Below are 17,929 nucleotides of genomic sequence, written 5' to 3'. Positions count from 1 at the left end.
ATTGATTTGATGGCTAGGTTTCCCAAGACATTATGTGTCAGAAATGGTGGTTGACAGCTTCATTAGAAAGTGTTCATACTTGCTATAAAAAAAAGAGGCAGTAAAATGAAATGGGAAAGGGAAATTCTAGGAGGTTTCAAAACTTTATAGAAAACATTTTTATCAGCTTTCTTCCTAGTAAAAAAGTGTTCTGTGTTTGGATACATTTTCCACAGCAGCCATTTTATAAAAGTGCATATGACAACATGTCAAAAATCCAAGTATTTCCACGGTTCTGCAAACATTAGAAAGAGGCATGTTTAACACATTTGAGAATAAATGGTCTAGTTATTATTTGGGAGGTGGACTATTCATTTAAGTCTATTTGGCCATATTGAGCTGTATATCCACCCTAGCAAATTAACATTGTAGACCATAAAAGTTCAAAACACTTTGCTTAGTGCATGAAAATAAGAATAGATGGAGAAGTAGCTATACTGAAATCAGTGACCAGAATCATGATATGAGTGGGGTGAAATTGACAACAGCTAGTTCATGGAAAGATTCTCTGCGAATTCCTGTTTTAACAATATCTAATACTTTAATGTTGCTGTCTCTTCCCAAAGTTGGTGCATGTTTTTTTTTCTCTCTTTCTCTTTTTCTTAGTTACAGCTGAGCCACTTTTTAATCCATTTTTCTTTCTTAAAGAGTAAAAGTTAGAGAGAAACTGGTGAAAGAGGACAGTTCTCGTGGAAGCCTTGAACTTCTCACAGACACTATGTCTCAAAGAAAAATTCTCCCAGTACCCGTTTTTGTTGTGCCTCTTCAGTCAGAAACATCTGCTTTCCATAGAGTTGCCAGTAAGCCATTTGATTTAGCCTGCCAACCAGCACAAGGCTATGTTCAGCCTGCTGGAATTGCTCATACAGCTCAAGTGGTAGCACCTGAAGAACCAAAAAGGAATCCTACTAGCAGGATTCCCATACAGGCCAATACCAGCTTCATAACTAGATTCCCACCAGATGCTATGATGGACAGTGAGAAATGTCACGTGATTCAGAATTATGGATCGTCCAAGCTTGATTATTCTGGATTGGAGGCTGAGAAGGAAAGACAAACGGTTCAAGCTTCAGAGATGCACAGGCAAATGAAGAGTAGAGAGGCCTACTGTGGAGAAGGTGGATTTAAGAAAGATTCAATTGTGAAGCTAAAGCCTTTGAAAGTTGAGAAGGATCTAAAGAGCTTTAAGGAGTGGATGCCTGAACTTAAAATGAAGATTCATGAGAATGTTGAGAAAACTGAAAAGGTTATGTACCTGCGAAGTGCTAGAGGGATTGCTCAGGCCCAGGAAGAGATTACTGTGAAACCTAAGTTCCTTATACGGTCCCTATCTGATCACACTGGATCTCCTAAACTAGAAGTTTTTAAAAGTAAAGAACATGTTACAAAGAACACCATGCAGTTTCAAAGCACTGAAGGAAAGATCCCCAATGGTGAGATTACTGTGGTTGATACAAAAGTTTCTGTGGCCCAACTCCGTAATGCCTTTTTGGAAACTGCTAATGCCAAGAAGAAACCTGAACTGTAGGTGACATTTTCTGGTTATTATTGTTATTACTACTGCTACTATTTAACTGATGTGAACACTTGCACGTCCTTGGCATAAAAGGCACTCAAAACTCAACATCAGTTGCATTCTGCAGCACTTCAAATACCCGGTGTAATTTCCATCTAGTATGTTTGACACGATGTTGGCCTCCATCTTCTTCATACATGCTTCTGCTTGCTTAGTGCAAGTTCTGATGTTGGGTGGCTGGAATGGAATGACTTTGTGCTTTTTTTCTGTGCATGGTTTTTCTGGAAGCATGCAGAGTGAGCAATAATGGACTGATTTGATGGGATGCTTACATTTGACCTTCATCTTTCTCTTTTCCCATTCTTCTTCTCTCCCTGTTCATCCTAATTCTTTGTGTTATTCCCTCTCTCCACTTTCTGCCATGTTAAAAAGCGAGTCTCAGGGTGAGATGCAAACATCAGGTACTGATTTGTTGGGCAGTGCTCAAAGCGAAAAAAGGTCACGAAAGCCAAGACGGTATTTTTCTCCTGAGGAAAATAGAAAGACTTCTGAGAGATTTAGGACTCAACCCATAACTTCAGCAGAGCGAAAGGAAACAGATCGGTAGGCATTTGTAAAGCTGAGAACACTGAATAATAGTCCATATATTGCACTTTATATTAATAAAATAAACTAGACTCTTCAAGGTCTTTCAGGATTTCTTTGTTTGTTTTTAAATAAAAATTAAATATTATTCAGCCAGACTAATAATGCAGTTGGAGGTGGCTGATTTGGAGGGAGTGTTTTTATTATACATTGATACATATGCACCCACGCATATACATAACTACATTCTATTCCATACAGGAAACAAACTGTCTTTAAATTTTCAGTATGTATTCTAAAGTAAAAATAGTAGCTTATCCCTGCAATAGATTCAATTTATCTATAATGTTTTAAGCAATTTTTTTAAAAAAAAATCTGAAATCAGTGCTAGATGTAATCATTGGGGGAGTGTTTTAAGGTGTTTTATTTTTATTATTTATGTAATGAATTACCTGATTTCATTCTCCTTCATGCAACTTACACCTGGCTGGAATTGCTTGCGATCCTGCTTTCAGGTTATTTGCAAACAAAAGATTATTGCAAACTGAAACACTATCTTATTTGTGGTTTCTCCTGTCCTCCTTGACTTAGTTTATCTTTTTCCTTTGTAAAAAAAAAGACCATTGATTTATCCTTTTCCTTTGTGAAATTTCCATAGGTCTACTTTCAATCCAGAAATGCCATCTCCTGAAGGTAAGATTATTATTTTTTTGACCCATACTTTTTTCTTGACTATTTTCATTTTACTTTATTTTTGCTTATTACATTTTATCCCAGTATAATCTGGCATCTTTTGATTATATATAAAAACATATTAACATCCATGATAAGTTAAAAATGAAAAGACCAAAATGCATCATAAAATAAATCTGACTAAAGCAATATAACAACAATAAAATGAAAGTTCATTAACTGAATTAAAAGCTCTTTGTAACATCCTGTTACAAAGCCATCAGAAAAGGTCCAGTCTGTTCTTGGTTGGAAGGCTATTCCAAAGCAGTTAAAAATGCACCTCTTTCATCCCTTTTCACTTCCTGGAAGTGGGGAATTACGGAGTTTTAGCCTGGATTATCTACCAAATATTCCAATGTAAATTGAAATAGATGATCTGCAGGCACCAATTCAGCACCAGCATTTTAAATTATATCTGAAAACCAATGAGTAGTTAACTGAGGATCCTTAGCATAAGATATCATAAGCTTCAGAAAGCCACCATGTTCTGAATAATATTTAAAAGAAGGCCTCTGTAGAATGCATAGATGGTAATGAAGGTATGAATTAATTTAGCCAGGTCCTCCAGCACCAGGGAAACTACAGATGGCACACCAGCCAAAGTGAATCAAAGTCCCTCTAGCCATTCTGTTGAGAAGCCACAGTTCCAGAGGCAACGCTTGCCTAGCCAGAGATAATACTGACACCAGTACCCCCACCTTATTACAACCTCTATTCTGCTGTTGAAGAAGTGAAGGAAAGAATTTGCAGGATGGGGTTGATGTATCCAACACAGAGAAGTCATCCAACAGTTTGGATTGTGCTAGCATTATTATGTTGATCTATCCAACTTTATCTTATCACCCCAACAATAGAAAGATGCTATCAATGTCTTCTCCAGGTGGCTAGAGACTATAGCAGTCTGGGTGTAAAAGAACTAGCTGTTCTCATTTCTATCTTTCTTGAGTTCATCTTCTGGTAAACTTCAGGTGGTGAACAATTTGGAGTGTAAGAGAACTAGCTATTCTCATTTCTGTCTTTCTTGAGTTCATCTTCAGCCAGTTCTCTTACACCCAGACTGTCATACCCTTCAGCTATCTTGAAGTGATGAGATGGAATAGAATAATCTGAATATTAGAATAAAGGAATATGAATATGAATATGAATAGAATAGAATAGAATAGAATAGAATAGAATAGAATAGAATAGAATAGAATAGAATAGAATAGAATAGAATAGAATTAATCCAACCCCCTCCTCAGGCAGGAAACCCTAAACCATTTCAGTCAAAAAATAAAGATAAAGTTGGATAGACTAACATAATAATAATAATAACCACACTCCAAACTGTATTAGATATATTAACCACATCCTGTAAATTGTTTCCTTCATCTCTTCAGTAGCAGAATGGACACTGTAACTGTTATATATGTCTTTTGTGTATGTATGCCTATTTGTTTGTGGGGGAGGCCTATTCATATCTTTCTTGCTCCCTGCTTTTGTCTGCCTTTCATCCTGTTTGTTTCCAGTTCACTGTTTTAATGTTCGCTGATATTTAATAAATAAACATCAGGCTATATTTTTTTGCTAGGTGGACTGAGTGGAATGTTTTCCTAACCTCATCTGAATATATATAGGTTGCTGGATAGAAATTAATCTGAACATTACATGAACATCCTCTTGCCTTCATAGGGATGTTAAAGAATGGGAAGGGGGATTCAACCCTCCAGTATCACATAAGATGTAATGAAACAATAAGGATAATTTATTCAACATCTTGAGGGCAGCTAGTGATATTCTGGTAAAATAAGTAAAAGGTAAAGATTTCCCCTGTCTAGTCATGTCCAATTTTAGTAGGCGATGCTCATCTCCGTTTCTTAGCCAAGGGAACCAGCGTTGTCCGAAGACATTTCAGTGGTCATGTGGCCAGCATGACTACGCTGAGGTACACAGAACCCTATTACCTTATCACCAAAATGGTACCAATTTATTTACTTGCATTTGCATGCTTTCAAACTTCTAGATTGACGGGCTGGGGAAACAACAGGAGCTCATCCCATCAGACGGTGCTTGAGTATCAAACCCTCCAACCTTCTGGTTGACAAGCCCAGAGTAAATGTACATTTTCAAAAAACATCTGTTCTGAAAGGAAAAAGAAAGAAGACAGGCTAATTGTCAGAGAGGGACATTTTGACCTTAAAGGACTATGTAGGAGACAGTGCTTTTATGCTATAGTCATCAAGAAATGCATTCTTCTTTTAACTTTCAAGAGCCAGTCAGACAGGCTAAGTTTCTTTGTTGATGTGATAAGACAATTTTTAGAACTAAAATAAAGGATATCATTAGAGAGGTCAGGACTAGTGAATAAATCAAACAGCAACTGTAAAGGTCACATCTGGTCTCAACTTGTGCAAACCTGTTGCAAATGAGGACTGTTCTAGATGCTATCAATTTTTGGAATTAATAACAAAAGGTAACGTGAAAACATCCTGACTGCTGCAGTTTCAAATGCTTTGCCTCTGGGGACATCTGGTAATAAACTTCATAAAATTTAAAGATCTGTTGGAAGATAGAGGTATAGGGGAGAAAAAATTGTGTTGAAGCATTATCTGTTTATCAGCCCCCACAGTGTCTTTCTTCTGAACCAGCTGGAGTAGACTTTAGGATGGTGATATAAGCAGAGGTTGTTGGTTATGCTTAAGTGTTCATGCCCTCTGTGCCAGCCCTACAAGATAAACCCAGGTGAAGACTGATTATAGGAAGATTAGAACTCTATTGAAATAGGTTATAGTAAAAGAATATTACAAGTCTGCCCATGTTTTCCCTTTTGTAATCTGAGAATTTAGGAGAGACAAGTTTTTTTCAGTATTTTTCCACCTGCCTGAACTTAACACAGATGGTCCTAACAGTTTCCAGGTGCCTTTTTCTCGGTCATCTCCATGACTCCATACATTCTGTAGAATACTATGGGTTTTCAACTGGTATCAGTGCCATTCATTCATCAAGGAACCAAATGGATCAGTGGATTTCTTGTTATTGCTGGTTATTACTGTAGCAATTCTTTGTCGTAGACTGATGATTACTGAAGGGGCTTACCTAATGAAACTCGGGTATGTGTTGCGGGGGATTAATTTAGATAGTCTGCCCTAGAGCCTAATGCATCATTTTTTCTGTAGATGAAGAGAAATTAGATGAAAGAGCTAAGCTGAGCGTTGCTGCAAAAAGATTGCTTTTCAGAGTAAGTATCTTATTTTTCTCAGAAGATGTAAATTTCTCACTATTTCAGTTTAAAGTGACAGCTGTGTGGATGTAAACTCTCACAATGCACTGGAGATTTCTTCTCCATAAATGTATTGGTCCAAGACCCAAGACCACTTTTTAAGCTAGTAATATATATCATTCCAGGAAATGGAAAAATCATTTGATGATAAAAGTGTTCCAAAACCACGTTCAAAAAATTATGCTGTGGAGAGAAGATTAAGACGGATGCAAGATAGGTCACGCACGCAACCTGTTACACCTGAAGAAGTGGTCATTGCTGCCACGTAAGTACTAGAAATATGTTAGTTAAAATATTTGCTTGGCTTCTTAATTAAAGAGTTTTACTTCCACTCATGAACTATTTATAGCTAGGTAATTATGAAGGGGTTCTTGGAGAGGGGAAACAATTTTTGGAAAATTATGGTAGCTTACGGGGAACAACTATCATTTTTTGGAGTCAGTCAGTGATTTATATCAGGACAATGTATATGTATAATTAATAAATCACAGATGATAATAGAATATACTTGATATTACTTAGCGTTACTAATGAAATGAAATCAAATATATCACCTTCCTTGACAAACTCTGGCAGTGAAATTTTATAATCTACCAGAAGATCAGAAGCCTTCTAAACGCGTGTACCATTCTAATAATGAATTCATATTCTAAATGTATAAAATCCTGTGGCTTTCCTTCAAATCTCTGTGCTCTTGTAGACAATATGAAAATCCGTTAAACTTTTTGGAAAATATTTCTGTTAACGGAGAACTTGGCCTTGGAACTGCAGTTTTATAAAATATTTATTGAACTTTATTCAACTCTGGAAAAGCTACTGTATGTGGTCTTGCATTGTGAAAACTATATGCTCTCCTTAATGCTGTCTTTTCTCTTTCCTTGTGAATTTTTCTTCCTCTTGGCTTTTTTTTTTTTTTTAAAGTGAACCTACCCCTGCCTCATGTACTGTGAATACCCACACTGTAGTGGCAAGAATACCTAATCCCACTATAGTTAAGAGCACTATACAGCCTACCAGGTACTGAGAGACGCAACTTGCATGTTACAGGGAATGCAAGCTTCATTGCTAGCAAATGCATCTCTAAAAGCAAGTGTACTGGATGATTTGAAGATCTTTAAAGAACGGTTGTCTTTCTTATAAAAACCTTTCTTTGTCTACTGCAAAAGCAATCAAACATATTTTGCTTGTTGCACGCTTGATCCAAGAGCTTTTAGATTAGGCACAGTATCTGGTTTATTTCTTTTTTGTGGGGGGGGGGGGAGGATCCCATTCTCAAATATAAAAGGGGGAAAACGCATGGAGAAAGTCAGATACAGTCATGGGACCTTCACTTTCCTTTCTGTCTCCAGTCCCTTAACAGTTAGAAAGATTAATGGAAAGATGAACAATTACGCCATCTATAGGTGTAAGCATAAATTCCTCCTGTTTGGGTTGTCCTTCAGCTGCTTAATAATTGTAAAAAAAACTGTTGAGGACAGAATTAAAAAATTAAAATATGGTGAGAAGAAACAATTCCGAATTTTCTTAAAGTCTAGTGATTTTATTGGGATTTCTGTTTCTGTTCACTATAGCTGGCTTTGCCAGATGGTAATTTTTAAATTGCAAAGATGGATTGATAGATTAACAAATATCTTTTTACCCACAATATAGACCCTCGTGGCTCATCCTTCCATCACTCTTCACTGTTTCCCAATGTCTCTGTATATTTATTGGGAGAATGTGTTTGAACTTAATAGGTCAAGAGAAAATGGATAATGGAATTAGTGAATCCAAAACAGGAGATTAGCGAGATTGAACATTTAGAAGACAATATAGTTCTTAATTTACCCCTCCAGCTATATAAAGTTATGTATGATAAATAAAGTATTCTTGAAGACTGCTCAACTTTTGTATTTAATCAAGAGTAAAATTCAGGATGATAGAAAGATACAATTATACTGATCTCACAAGCTTACCCTGATTCAAGCCATAAGCATTATGCATTCAATTAATGCCCACTGCCACTGCGTTAGCTTTCCCTGAAGTGTAAGAAATCTTGGCAGAATTTCCTGAGTCATTCTCTCTGTCTCTGTCTCGATCTTACATATGCACACACACAAAAACACATGCACACACATGCACACACACAAAAACACATACATATATATCTCAGACCAACATAGAGAATTTGAAATAATTGCCATGTGACAGTGTTGCTGTCATGGTTGCCTGTTTTGCATGTAGAAACCGATGCATGTAGTGCTCACTATAGATCTTACGAAACATCTGGCTCAGTCCTTCCTGCTCCTCCCATTAATTGAGCATGCTGCACAAAGATTAATGTTTTCCCCACTTCCTTTTGTGGGTAATACAAGCTTGAAAGACTGCATAAGCAGTAGTGATAGAATAGATATTGTTTTAGCATAGTCACTATTTTTCTTAAATTGTAGGCAGTGAGTGGAAAGGCTAGATAAGATGAAGGATATCCCTCACCCTAAGAATGGATTCCTGCAAAGCAAAAGTATAACGTGGTTCAAGAGTTTGGTATTCTTTTATGCATATTACTATGAAAACAGCACAAATGGCTTGCTATGTTCACAACAAATAAGGTCAATCAAAATGAGAGTTTTAAAAGAAAAAAACGTTGAATTTAATAGCTGAGAGTTTCAGAAGAGCCTTTCATCAAGATTATATACCCTCTGTCTTATGATATTTAGCTACACAGTATAAACTGGTATGGCATAGATAGGATTGCTGTGACTCCTTTTGGGTTTTAAAACACTGCCCTTAACTAAATGTGGAATATAGGATTAAGAAAATTTAATGCAGATCCAGCTGCACAAAACCAAGTTGCCAACACTTTTCTCCTGACTCTTCCTAGACCTTGTTTGAAGCTTTCCTAATTTATTTTTTTTAATGTCTCATGTGCTATTAAAGCTGCTAGGTATGTTAATTCTGAGGTTTCCTTTAAGGTTGCAAGCATCTGCCCACCAAAAAACATCAGCCAGAGATGAAATAAAGGAAGCCAAAGATGCTGCTGAGCAAGATCAGTCTGGAGAACCAGATTCTTCTACCCTGAGTTTGGCTGAAAAGATGGCCTTATTCAATAAATTGTCTCAGCCGATAACAAAGGCAGTTTTTGTAAAGAAGAGGGATCTTAGACAAAGGAGATTGAAAGCTCGTTATCAAACTCAACCTGTCACTCTTGGAGAAGTTGAGCAGGTACAAATGCAAATGTTTTCTTCTGCTCACAATTCAGCCATGTCATGTTTATTCAGTAGAAATTGTCCACATGGAATTTAATGTCCTGTTTCATCAAACTTCCTTGCATGAAAATGTGGTCTAGCACTTCATCTGATAGCAGCACCACTGCTGTTAATCAAGCTGTGCGATTAGTGTTTCGGCATATAGTGATAACCTCTTGTCACTAGGCAGACTTTAAACACCCAAACACATTTTTCTAATGCAAGGTAGCGGTCAGTACAAAATCATTTTTAATTTTGCAAACTGGTCAAGACAGTACAATATTGATGCTGCATGATTGTTAATAAGACAGTTATATTGGTACCTAATAGCTGACATTTTTAAATGCAAAGGCTGCCCCACATAAATTCTGTAAGTTCTTGAAATACCTGAAAATGTTAATATCTGTCTTACTCAGGAAAATGGGCAGCTGATATATTGTCCTAAGCAGATCTCAAGTTCTCCTAGTCACAATTCTAGCCCTGAACTCCCAAAGCTACATGCTTGCTCTTTAATTCTAAACATGTTTACTAGGTAAAAAATAAATCCCTCTTGGTTTAGGTACAAGTACACCACAAATTCTTTCCATATTGGAAATTTAATTTCAGAGGCCCAGCTGCTACTTGGAACCAACTTGCCTATAAATAGGGTAAACAGTAACTGTGTTCATCTTCAAAGCTTAGATGATTTGATTTATAAGCAAGTTGTTTTCTGCTAATGTTCTTACACCCAATAATTGGACACAATTTTTATTAGGATCAGTGACCAGTGCATATTCAAGAATTGTGTGTATCTTATTTTCATCTGTATATGACCAATATTGTTAAACTAGCTTTTAGGGTTGAAAAATGGTACAAATGGGAAATATCTTTCAACGTTAAGGTTTTTTTCCCCCAGTGACCCATAATGGCATAGGTGTGTTGGGCTAATGTGGATACAATCATGTTCCGCAGCAAATAATATTTTTAAAAATCTGTACATTCTATAAATTTTATTTAAAACTGGTAGCACTAATAGGTATACCTGTAGTTGAATTGTAAAATTAAAATATAAAGGCTAATGCTTCCAGATCATGTACATAAATACTTAGAAATACAGTGCAAAGTATTTTTTTTCAAATTAAACTATTATATGTTTATCTTACTGTTCCTCCAATTTACATACAAGATTAAATCCAATTCTTTTTTCCCATGCTTATTTCCTGCAACTTTTATAAGATAGATTGTATGAAGAGAATGAGTTCATATATTGTGCTAAAGCAAAATGTGATTGTGTGTGTGTGTATGTAGCATTGTGCTATACAGTTCTTTATTAATTAAGCTGAACAGAATTAAGCAAATGATGACTTAGTGTGATAGATGAACTTAGTTGGAAAACTTCATCTGAAAGTCACCAGCAAGTTTTCTACTGAATAAGGGTTTGAATCTGAGGCCCAGTTTGATTTCTAATCCTCAGCTGGAGAATTTGTGGCCTTCCAGATGAATGCTAGACTTCAGCTGTCCTAATCAGAGATTGGGGCAATAGAAGTTCTAATCCAACATCAGGAAAAAACCAAGATTTACCACTTCTGTTTCTAATTTTCCACATTATCCGTCATCCTTTATAAATGTAGGTTTGTTAAGATGTTAAGAAAAGTAAGTTTGTAAATAAATATATTTCTCAGTTGATGAAAAGAGAATCATTGAAAATTCTGAATTGCAATTGTTTCCAGAAGCACCATTTTAAAAATATGGAATTATGGCTGAAGAAGAACAGAAAACACAATTGTTTTCTTCTGTCTTATTTTAACTAGAGTCCTTATGCTTCTGTATGATTGTGCTGCCAACTCAACATCTGAAAGGTTATAATAATGAATAGCTAGCATAATTGCTGGTTATTACACAGTTTTTCTTGTAGACAACCAGTTTTAAGACTCTGTCTCATTCCATAGGTACAAAGTGAGAGCGAGAAGTTCACTCCTCTCTCTCCAACTACTATAACATCTGTATCAACCATGGTATCTGCGTTATCACCATTATTTAGTAAAGATCTCCATGTGAAGGCAACAGAAGATCCAATGGTCAGTAATCGTGATTTCAAATACCAGCCTTCAGTGGAAAGCATGGATTTGTCATTAAGAAACACCCCAAAAACAGAATTGTGGCAGCCTTCCTTAGAAATAAGAGAGAACAATCAACAGTTAAGAGGCCACGAAGAAGCAGAGTCCAAGGAATTTGCAAAATGGGAAATGAATGGCGTAAGAAAGTTTTCTTTTGAGGAAGAGCCCTCGCATCCCCTTCCTGATAAAACAGTGGACTACAACAAAGAGATGAAATATGCATTCCCAAGAAAAAGCAGCATGGAATTGCTTAGCCGACAGCCTCTTTGTCAGCGTACTGAAGAAAAGGTCATTGACATCCTGCCAGAGAAACAAGGAGTCAAAGGGCAGTCCTTTGAGGAGTTGATGGAGTGTGAAGAAATAGCCATGGACTCAGCACTGCGAAGAGGTAAATGGTTCACTTCCAGCTCTTCATTTGTCTAAATAAATCTTAATCTCCTCGTTATACGAATTTTAATCAGCATTTAGCTCCCAGTGAAGGTGTGTGCATGTTTGTATATGTGTTAAGTGAAGATGAAATTATGGAAACTGGATTGAAGCAACATGCCTTGTAAACTACAATCTAAAAATACCCTTCCTTTTCTTTATAAATTCTTACATTTAAAATGTGAATTTTAAAAAGCTGCCTGATTAACTGGAACACATTTTTGAGTTAGTTGCCTGATTAATCAATTAAATATTGCTGTTCATTAAATTCAGTATGTGATTATAAACTATTAGTAGTTATTCCCAGGAAATCTATTTGATTATCAAATGTAGCAGTTATATATATTTTTCCTCTTTAATAAAATCAATGATGATATTTTCATACCAATCTTCCATAGCTTTTCCAGGAAAAAATATATCACAATATAGCATGCATTGTTCTCCCCAGAGGGAGAACAAACCAAATTTCTAAAGCTTATGTTCAAAATTTTATTTATTTACTTATCAAATTTATTAGCCACCCATCTTAACATAGGGTAACATAGAGATAAATTATCTTAAAGAGGTCTATTTTTCTTTATTCATCTTTTTTTTCCTAATGCAAATTTGCTGAAATACATTTACAGTTTTCTGATTTAAAAACCAATTGAAAATCCTTTCTGCATAAAGTAATGTCTTTATTCAGTGAATACATTATTTGTAAACTATGGTTTATGCTTTAATTTATTGTGCACATCAAGCCCTTGAGATTTAATAAAAAGTATGGTTAAGTAAATCATGGCTTGACATAATATATGAACCAAATAAGTATTTGAATATTTGTACAAGATATTAAAACACACTTCTTACTATAAGAATAAGGACTAACATGCAGTTGATGCTGATTGATATTTAGTTCTAAATATTTCCCTTTTTAAAAACAATAATTAGACTTTGTTTAAGATATGAAAGCCTTTCACACTGCAATTTTAATCCCTTGCAATAAAACAATCTCAACAATAACATATAGTGTTAGAACAATTTTTAAAAAACAAACTAGACAATATTTCTTTCTGACCAGTTGAGAAAAGTTGAAAAGTCAGCTTTCACCCGTAGTGCTTTTAATTTTACAAGGAACAAAGAAATCTAGTACTCTTTTCACAGTTCCTTTTTTTTTTTTTTTTTTTTTGATATAGGAGGAAAAGTGCCAATTTGTTCATCAGGGAAAACCTACTAGATATTTTGCGATCACCTTATGAAGAACCCAACTTTTCATAAATTATCTTTGTATAGAGGCATCTTTTATATATTTAAACCAGAGGTGATAGGATTTAGTGACTTTGAATTGGCAGTCTTACAGATCGAAATTCTGTTTAAGTTTATCTTCTATACTATGATGAGAAGAAGTTCTAAGCAAGGAACACAAATAGCCCATGGTCTTTGTATTTATCATCCAAAATCTAACCAAGGCTAAAGTCAACCCAGATAAATTTAGTGCTGCCACCTGCTGAGAAATATTTGTTATTACTAATCCAGACAAATTGGAAGGTTCCTACGAATATTAACAAAAACAATGAAAATAAATAGTGCTTGAATATCATAAAAGGTTATCAGAATCACTATCCCACAGTGAATTGGACATTTCAGATTAAATTTATTGAAAAAGTAGAAGTGTTGTATTACTATTGCTTAGCACTTCCGGCAATTGAAAAAAAGTTATTATTTTAGATTACTATTTTTATTAAATAATAATAAAAGTTATTATTTTAGATTATGCCACATCTATTATTTTTATAAACACAAGGTGGTAAACATATCTAATACTCCTTCTTCCTTATATTTTCCACACAGCAACCCTGATAAGGCGGCCCAGATTTACCCAGCCAGGTTTTATGCCTATGATGGGACTATAATTCTCAGTATCCCGGTTTCTAGGCTAGCATTTGTGGCTTGTGGCATGTGGAAATGTAAAAATCATACGCCACATCCAAAGCGGCTTTTCCAAGGCACATTAAGATTGAAAACCTGTCTGGAAAGTTGAAAAACCACATCCAGACATTATACAGCTCTCTGTAATCCCCGGGAAGTCAATCTTGGAAGATTTTTTAAAATCATATTTTAAAAGCTGGATTAATCTATTAACTGTGAGGACAAACATTAATTTTTAGTTATGAATTACTATAAAGGCATATTAAAAAGTAGAAGTCATTTATCGATTTCAATTGATGCAAAATATGCAGGAGGTTCTTGCAATTGAAGCACTAATGATGAATTTCTCCCCTTCAGAGATTGATGAACCATCTTCAGAGTTTAGAGCAGCTGCAACAGAAAGTGTTTCTCAATCAGCAGCAGTGCTGTCCTGTAGGCAACAGGAAACCTTTGAGCTGTTAGGAAAAGAAGGCTTTAGTGACAGTAAAGCTGAAATAACAGAGGACATCCTTGATGCATCCAGCAAAACTATGTCCATTAAAGAAAGGTAAATAGACTCTTCTGAGTGTATGATTGTCCTCTTATTTATAGGAGGAGTCTAGTAATGATACAGAAGACCATTCCTTGTGGACAATCTTCATCTATATAGTGTGGTACCTTGGTACTTGCCGTTAATTGGTTCCAGGAGGCATGACGAGTACTAAAAACGGCGAGTACCAAACAAACCATGTGACTTAGCACGTGACCCTTAGTAGCAAGTCACGAGGCAGCTGAGACTTAGTAGTTCTAGCTTGCACGTTAAGTACCAAACAAATGACGAGCACTAGGTGACAAAATTTTCACACTGAAATGCGTCAAGTACCAAATTTGATGAGTTTTAAAGTAGACGAGTACCAAGGTACCTCTGCATATTTTAAGCCACCTTTTTGACTGCTAAAAATAGAATGACACTCAATCCTATTGGATAGTTAATTTATTAAAGTAAGGCATCCTTGCAAACATGAGAACGCAGAGTCTGAAATGTGGTTTTCATCAGACGGTTGAATAAGTGGTTAACTTTAAGGAGAGCAAACCAAGCAATTGCTTATTACAGTTATCCTGTTGCCAAAATATAGCTGTGGATGCAGCATTTAGCATTTTGTGAGTCTCCCACTCTTCTTTTTTAAACAAAGAGCTGCTTTTTTATGGCATGAAAGTATGTTGTCGGTATCAAACTGAAAAAAATGTTATGCTTTGCTTGATCCATATGTTGAAGCAGAATGAATTATAGCAATTGAACAAATGAACAGGTTACAATACACTATTCCACATCTGTGCAAAATCTAAGTTATCTTGGCATGGTTTCCTTTTAAGCATACATTATATATAATTCCCAATACAGCTATTGGCCACACATCTTTTTTTCCATGGCAGGATTACAATGTAAAAACTATAGTTTTATCGTTTTTGTAACTTTCAAAATTATGTCAAGATGTCAAGATTTTCATATAGTAAGAAATTTGGCTTGGTATAATTCATGGCCTATATTTTCTTCTTACTTTTAAGCAAGGAAGTAGCATTTGCAGGCTGCATGAAGAACTGGGACTACAGGTAGTTCTCAACAACCATTTGTTTAGTGACTTTTCAAAGTTACAATAACACTATAAAAAGTGACTTGGGATCATTTTCCACACTTACAAACATTGTAGCTTCCCCATCATCACATGATTAAAATTCAGATGCGTGGAAACTTGATATTTATGATGGTTGCAGTGCCCCGCACGGTCATGTGATTACCTTTAGCAACCTTCTGACAAGCAAAGTCAAGGGGGAAGCCAGGTTTACTTAACAACTGGGTTACTAACTTATACATTGAAGTGATTCACCTAACAACTGGGGCAAGAAAGATCATAAAACGGAGCAAAACTCACTTAAAACTGTCTCACGTACCAATAGAAACATTGGGGTCAATTGTGGTCAAAAGACAAGGACTATGTTTAGTCACCCCCAGTGCACAGTTTGCCACGTTCATAAATTTCATGGGGAAATATTACGTTGTCATCTCAGAAATGTCCCTAAAAGGCCAGTGTATTCATGTGTTCAATAATATCTTCTATGGAAGAAAGTTGTGGTCATAATTTCTGTTGGAGGGATTGGAAAAACAATGACCTGGTGAGGTGATATTAATTTTCAGTCTATTGCAGTTTGGCTTCTTATAAGTACATTATATCCCTCAAAGAGAGGAAAACCAACTTCTCTTGGACAAAAAGTGGGTATTTATCCTAACTTATATATTTGAACACGATAGAATGCTTAATTCCACGTAATGTAACACTCAGTTTTGGAATGGAAAAGTAAGGATAAATTATATTCCAATCGTGGCACGCACCCATATTTATACCAAAACACAAGTGCACATGTAGGTTTAGTTGCCATATAATAGAGGTGTCAGATTAAATTCAAGTGATTTGCTAATTGGGTGCTGGAATAGATAGTACAGCTATGCATATTTTTGTCTCCATTCTAAAGTATCTTTTTTATCTTCTTGTTTATTTATAAATTAATCATTAGTCTTGCATCATCTACAATCGGAATATGTGATTTTCTTAAGGGTCAAAGCCAGTTTGCTTATAATCATATTGTACTTCTTATAATGGCAGATAATCATTTATATTGTTTATTTGTCTTTTAACATTCCTTTTTGTATAATGACAATTCACTTAAGGTTTCCTTTTTTGTAAGGATAAAATGGAAAGTACAGATAAGGAAAGTGAAATGAAAGAAGAGTAATAATCCATTTGTAACAGAAAAATATGCTTGAATTTATTCATCTGTCCTGAGGCTTAGTTTGATGAGGGAAGATGAGTAAGGAGCTTTAAAAAAAAAAGAAGTAGTAGGCTTTCATTTGAAAAAAGACGAAAAAAACTCAAGTGGAAACTAATCTGAGACAGTGTCCTCTGTTGTGGTTCTCCATTGTCAATCTTCCTTTAATAAACATTGCATTTCTAGGCAATCACCTTAGGTTGTATGAGACACAGCACCAGTACCCCCACCTGTACACAGAATTCAGATTTTGGAATGGGATGTGATCAAGATTGAGATGCCAGTTCTAAATGAGGAGTGGACATCTTCATTTAGAATAGAACATCTTATGTTTGGCGTCTGATGCTCCCATTTCACCACCAAGCACAATTGGTTCATGTGGCACATGCTAAAAGAGAATAAGAAAAACTGCCAAACTTTAAAAACTAGGACTTAATAACAAGATGGTAACTATTCTTCAAAAGGCTTATTTTCAGACCTCACTATTTGGTAGTGCTTGTCTGAATTTGCTTCAAGTTGTCATTGTGTCCTTTTTGAACTGCATGCAAGTAGTGTCTGATCAGGGCAGTAGATCTCAACACTGTATTTATTAATACCCACCACAAAAGCAGTGTTCTTGTCTTTTCTTTCTAAGTTTTAATTGTCAGTCTGAGTTTCATTGGGTCCTGCCCAAAATAATTCTAAGATGAAGAAGAATGCCATTTCAGTATTAAAATAATGAACACAACACTTCATAGATTTTTCGAAAGAAGAATTTAAGATCATTTGTTACTGGATTTTTGTTTGTATGTGATGTTTAAATGATCCAGAATTCATTGTATCAATGTCAGGTTACTTTTAGTTAAGGTTTGTATCATGGGTTAGTTCCTAAATCTTTTTTCAGTACGTATACACTAAAATATAAAGTATGGTTATGTCAAAGAGTAAAATTTCAGAAAGTCAGAATTTGCTTTGTCTCCATTATTGAATGGAATTCTTAGTGGAATACAGTTACTTCACACAATTTGCATTTATAGATCCAACTAAGTCCGTATATTTTTCTTTTCTTCAGGCTGGCACTTCTAAAGAAGTGTGGTGAAGAAGACTGGAAAACCAGATTGAATAAAAAAACGGAGCATGGACGAGCATTAGGTGCTGAACGAAATCCTCAACTACAAGAGAAGGAGCAACTATTTACAAAGAAGGTACAGTTCCCTATATTAAAACATAACATTCCTCTTTAAAATTTCTTTTTTTACTTTTAAGTTTCCATAGTAGGAAAGAAGTTCTGAAAAGACAAAAAGTTCCATATATTACAGAATTATTAATCACTCATAATATTTAGGTTGGCCACATCATAAAT

General features: G+C 35.4%; 1 protein-coding gene across 50 annotated transcripts in view; it reads left to right on the top strand.

Annotated features, from left to right (window-relative positions):
• SVIL (supervillin) overlaps positions 1–17,929 on the top strand; it is a 175,580-nt gene that overhangs the window by 110,378 nt on the left and 47,273 nt on the right. For 22 of the 50 annotated variants that reach the window (XM_087945106.1, XM_087945099.1, XM_026672193.2 and 19 more), the window contains 10 exons: positions 688–1,563; positions 1,988–2,158; positions 2,799–2,833; positions 6,028–6,089; positions 6,257–6,396; positions 7,053–7,148; positions 9,083–9,332; positions 11,284–11,839; positions 14,143–14,332; positions 17,639–17,771. In XM_087945106.1, coding sequence (XP_087801232.1) covers positions 688–1,563; positions 1,988–2,158; positions 2,799–2,833; positions 6,028–6,089; positions 6,257–6,396; positions 7,053–7,148; positions 9,083–9,332; positions 11,284–11,839; positions 14,143–14,332; positions 17,639–17,771 — 2,509 coding nt within the window. The remainder of the gene's footprint in view (positions 1–687; positions 1,564–1,987; positions 2,159–2,798; positions 2,834–6,027; positions 6,090–6,256; positions 6,397–7,052; positions 7,149–9,082; positions 9,333–11,283; positions 11,840–14,142; positions 14,333–17,638; positions 17,772–17,929) is intronic. The other 28 variants (XM_087945123.1, XM_087945122.1, XM_087945121.1 and 25 more) reach the window with 5 other exon arrangements.

Source organism: Notechis scutatus, chromosome Z (genome assembly GCF_049901735.1).
Source record: "Notechis scutatus isolate UNSWTSFEM ecotype Mainland chromosome Z, rNotScu1.2, whole genome shotgun sequence".
In the NCBI taxonomy this organism is placed as follows: domain Eukaryota; kingdom Metazoa; phylum Chordata; class Lepidosauria; order Squamata; family Elapidae; genus Notechis; species Notechis scutatus.
The sequence above is the reverse complement of the archived record's forward strand: the minus strand, read 5'-3'. Positions and strand labels throughout refer to the sequence as shown.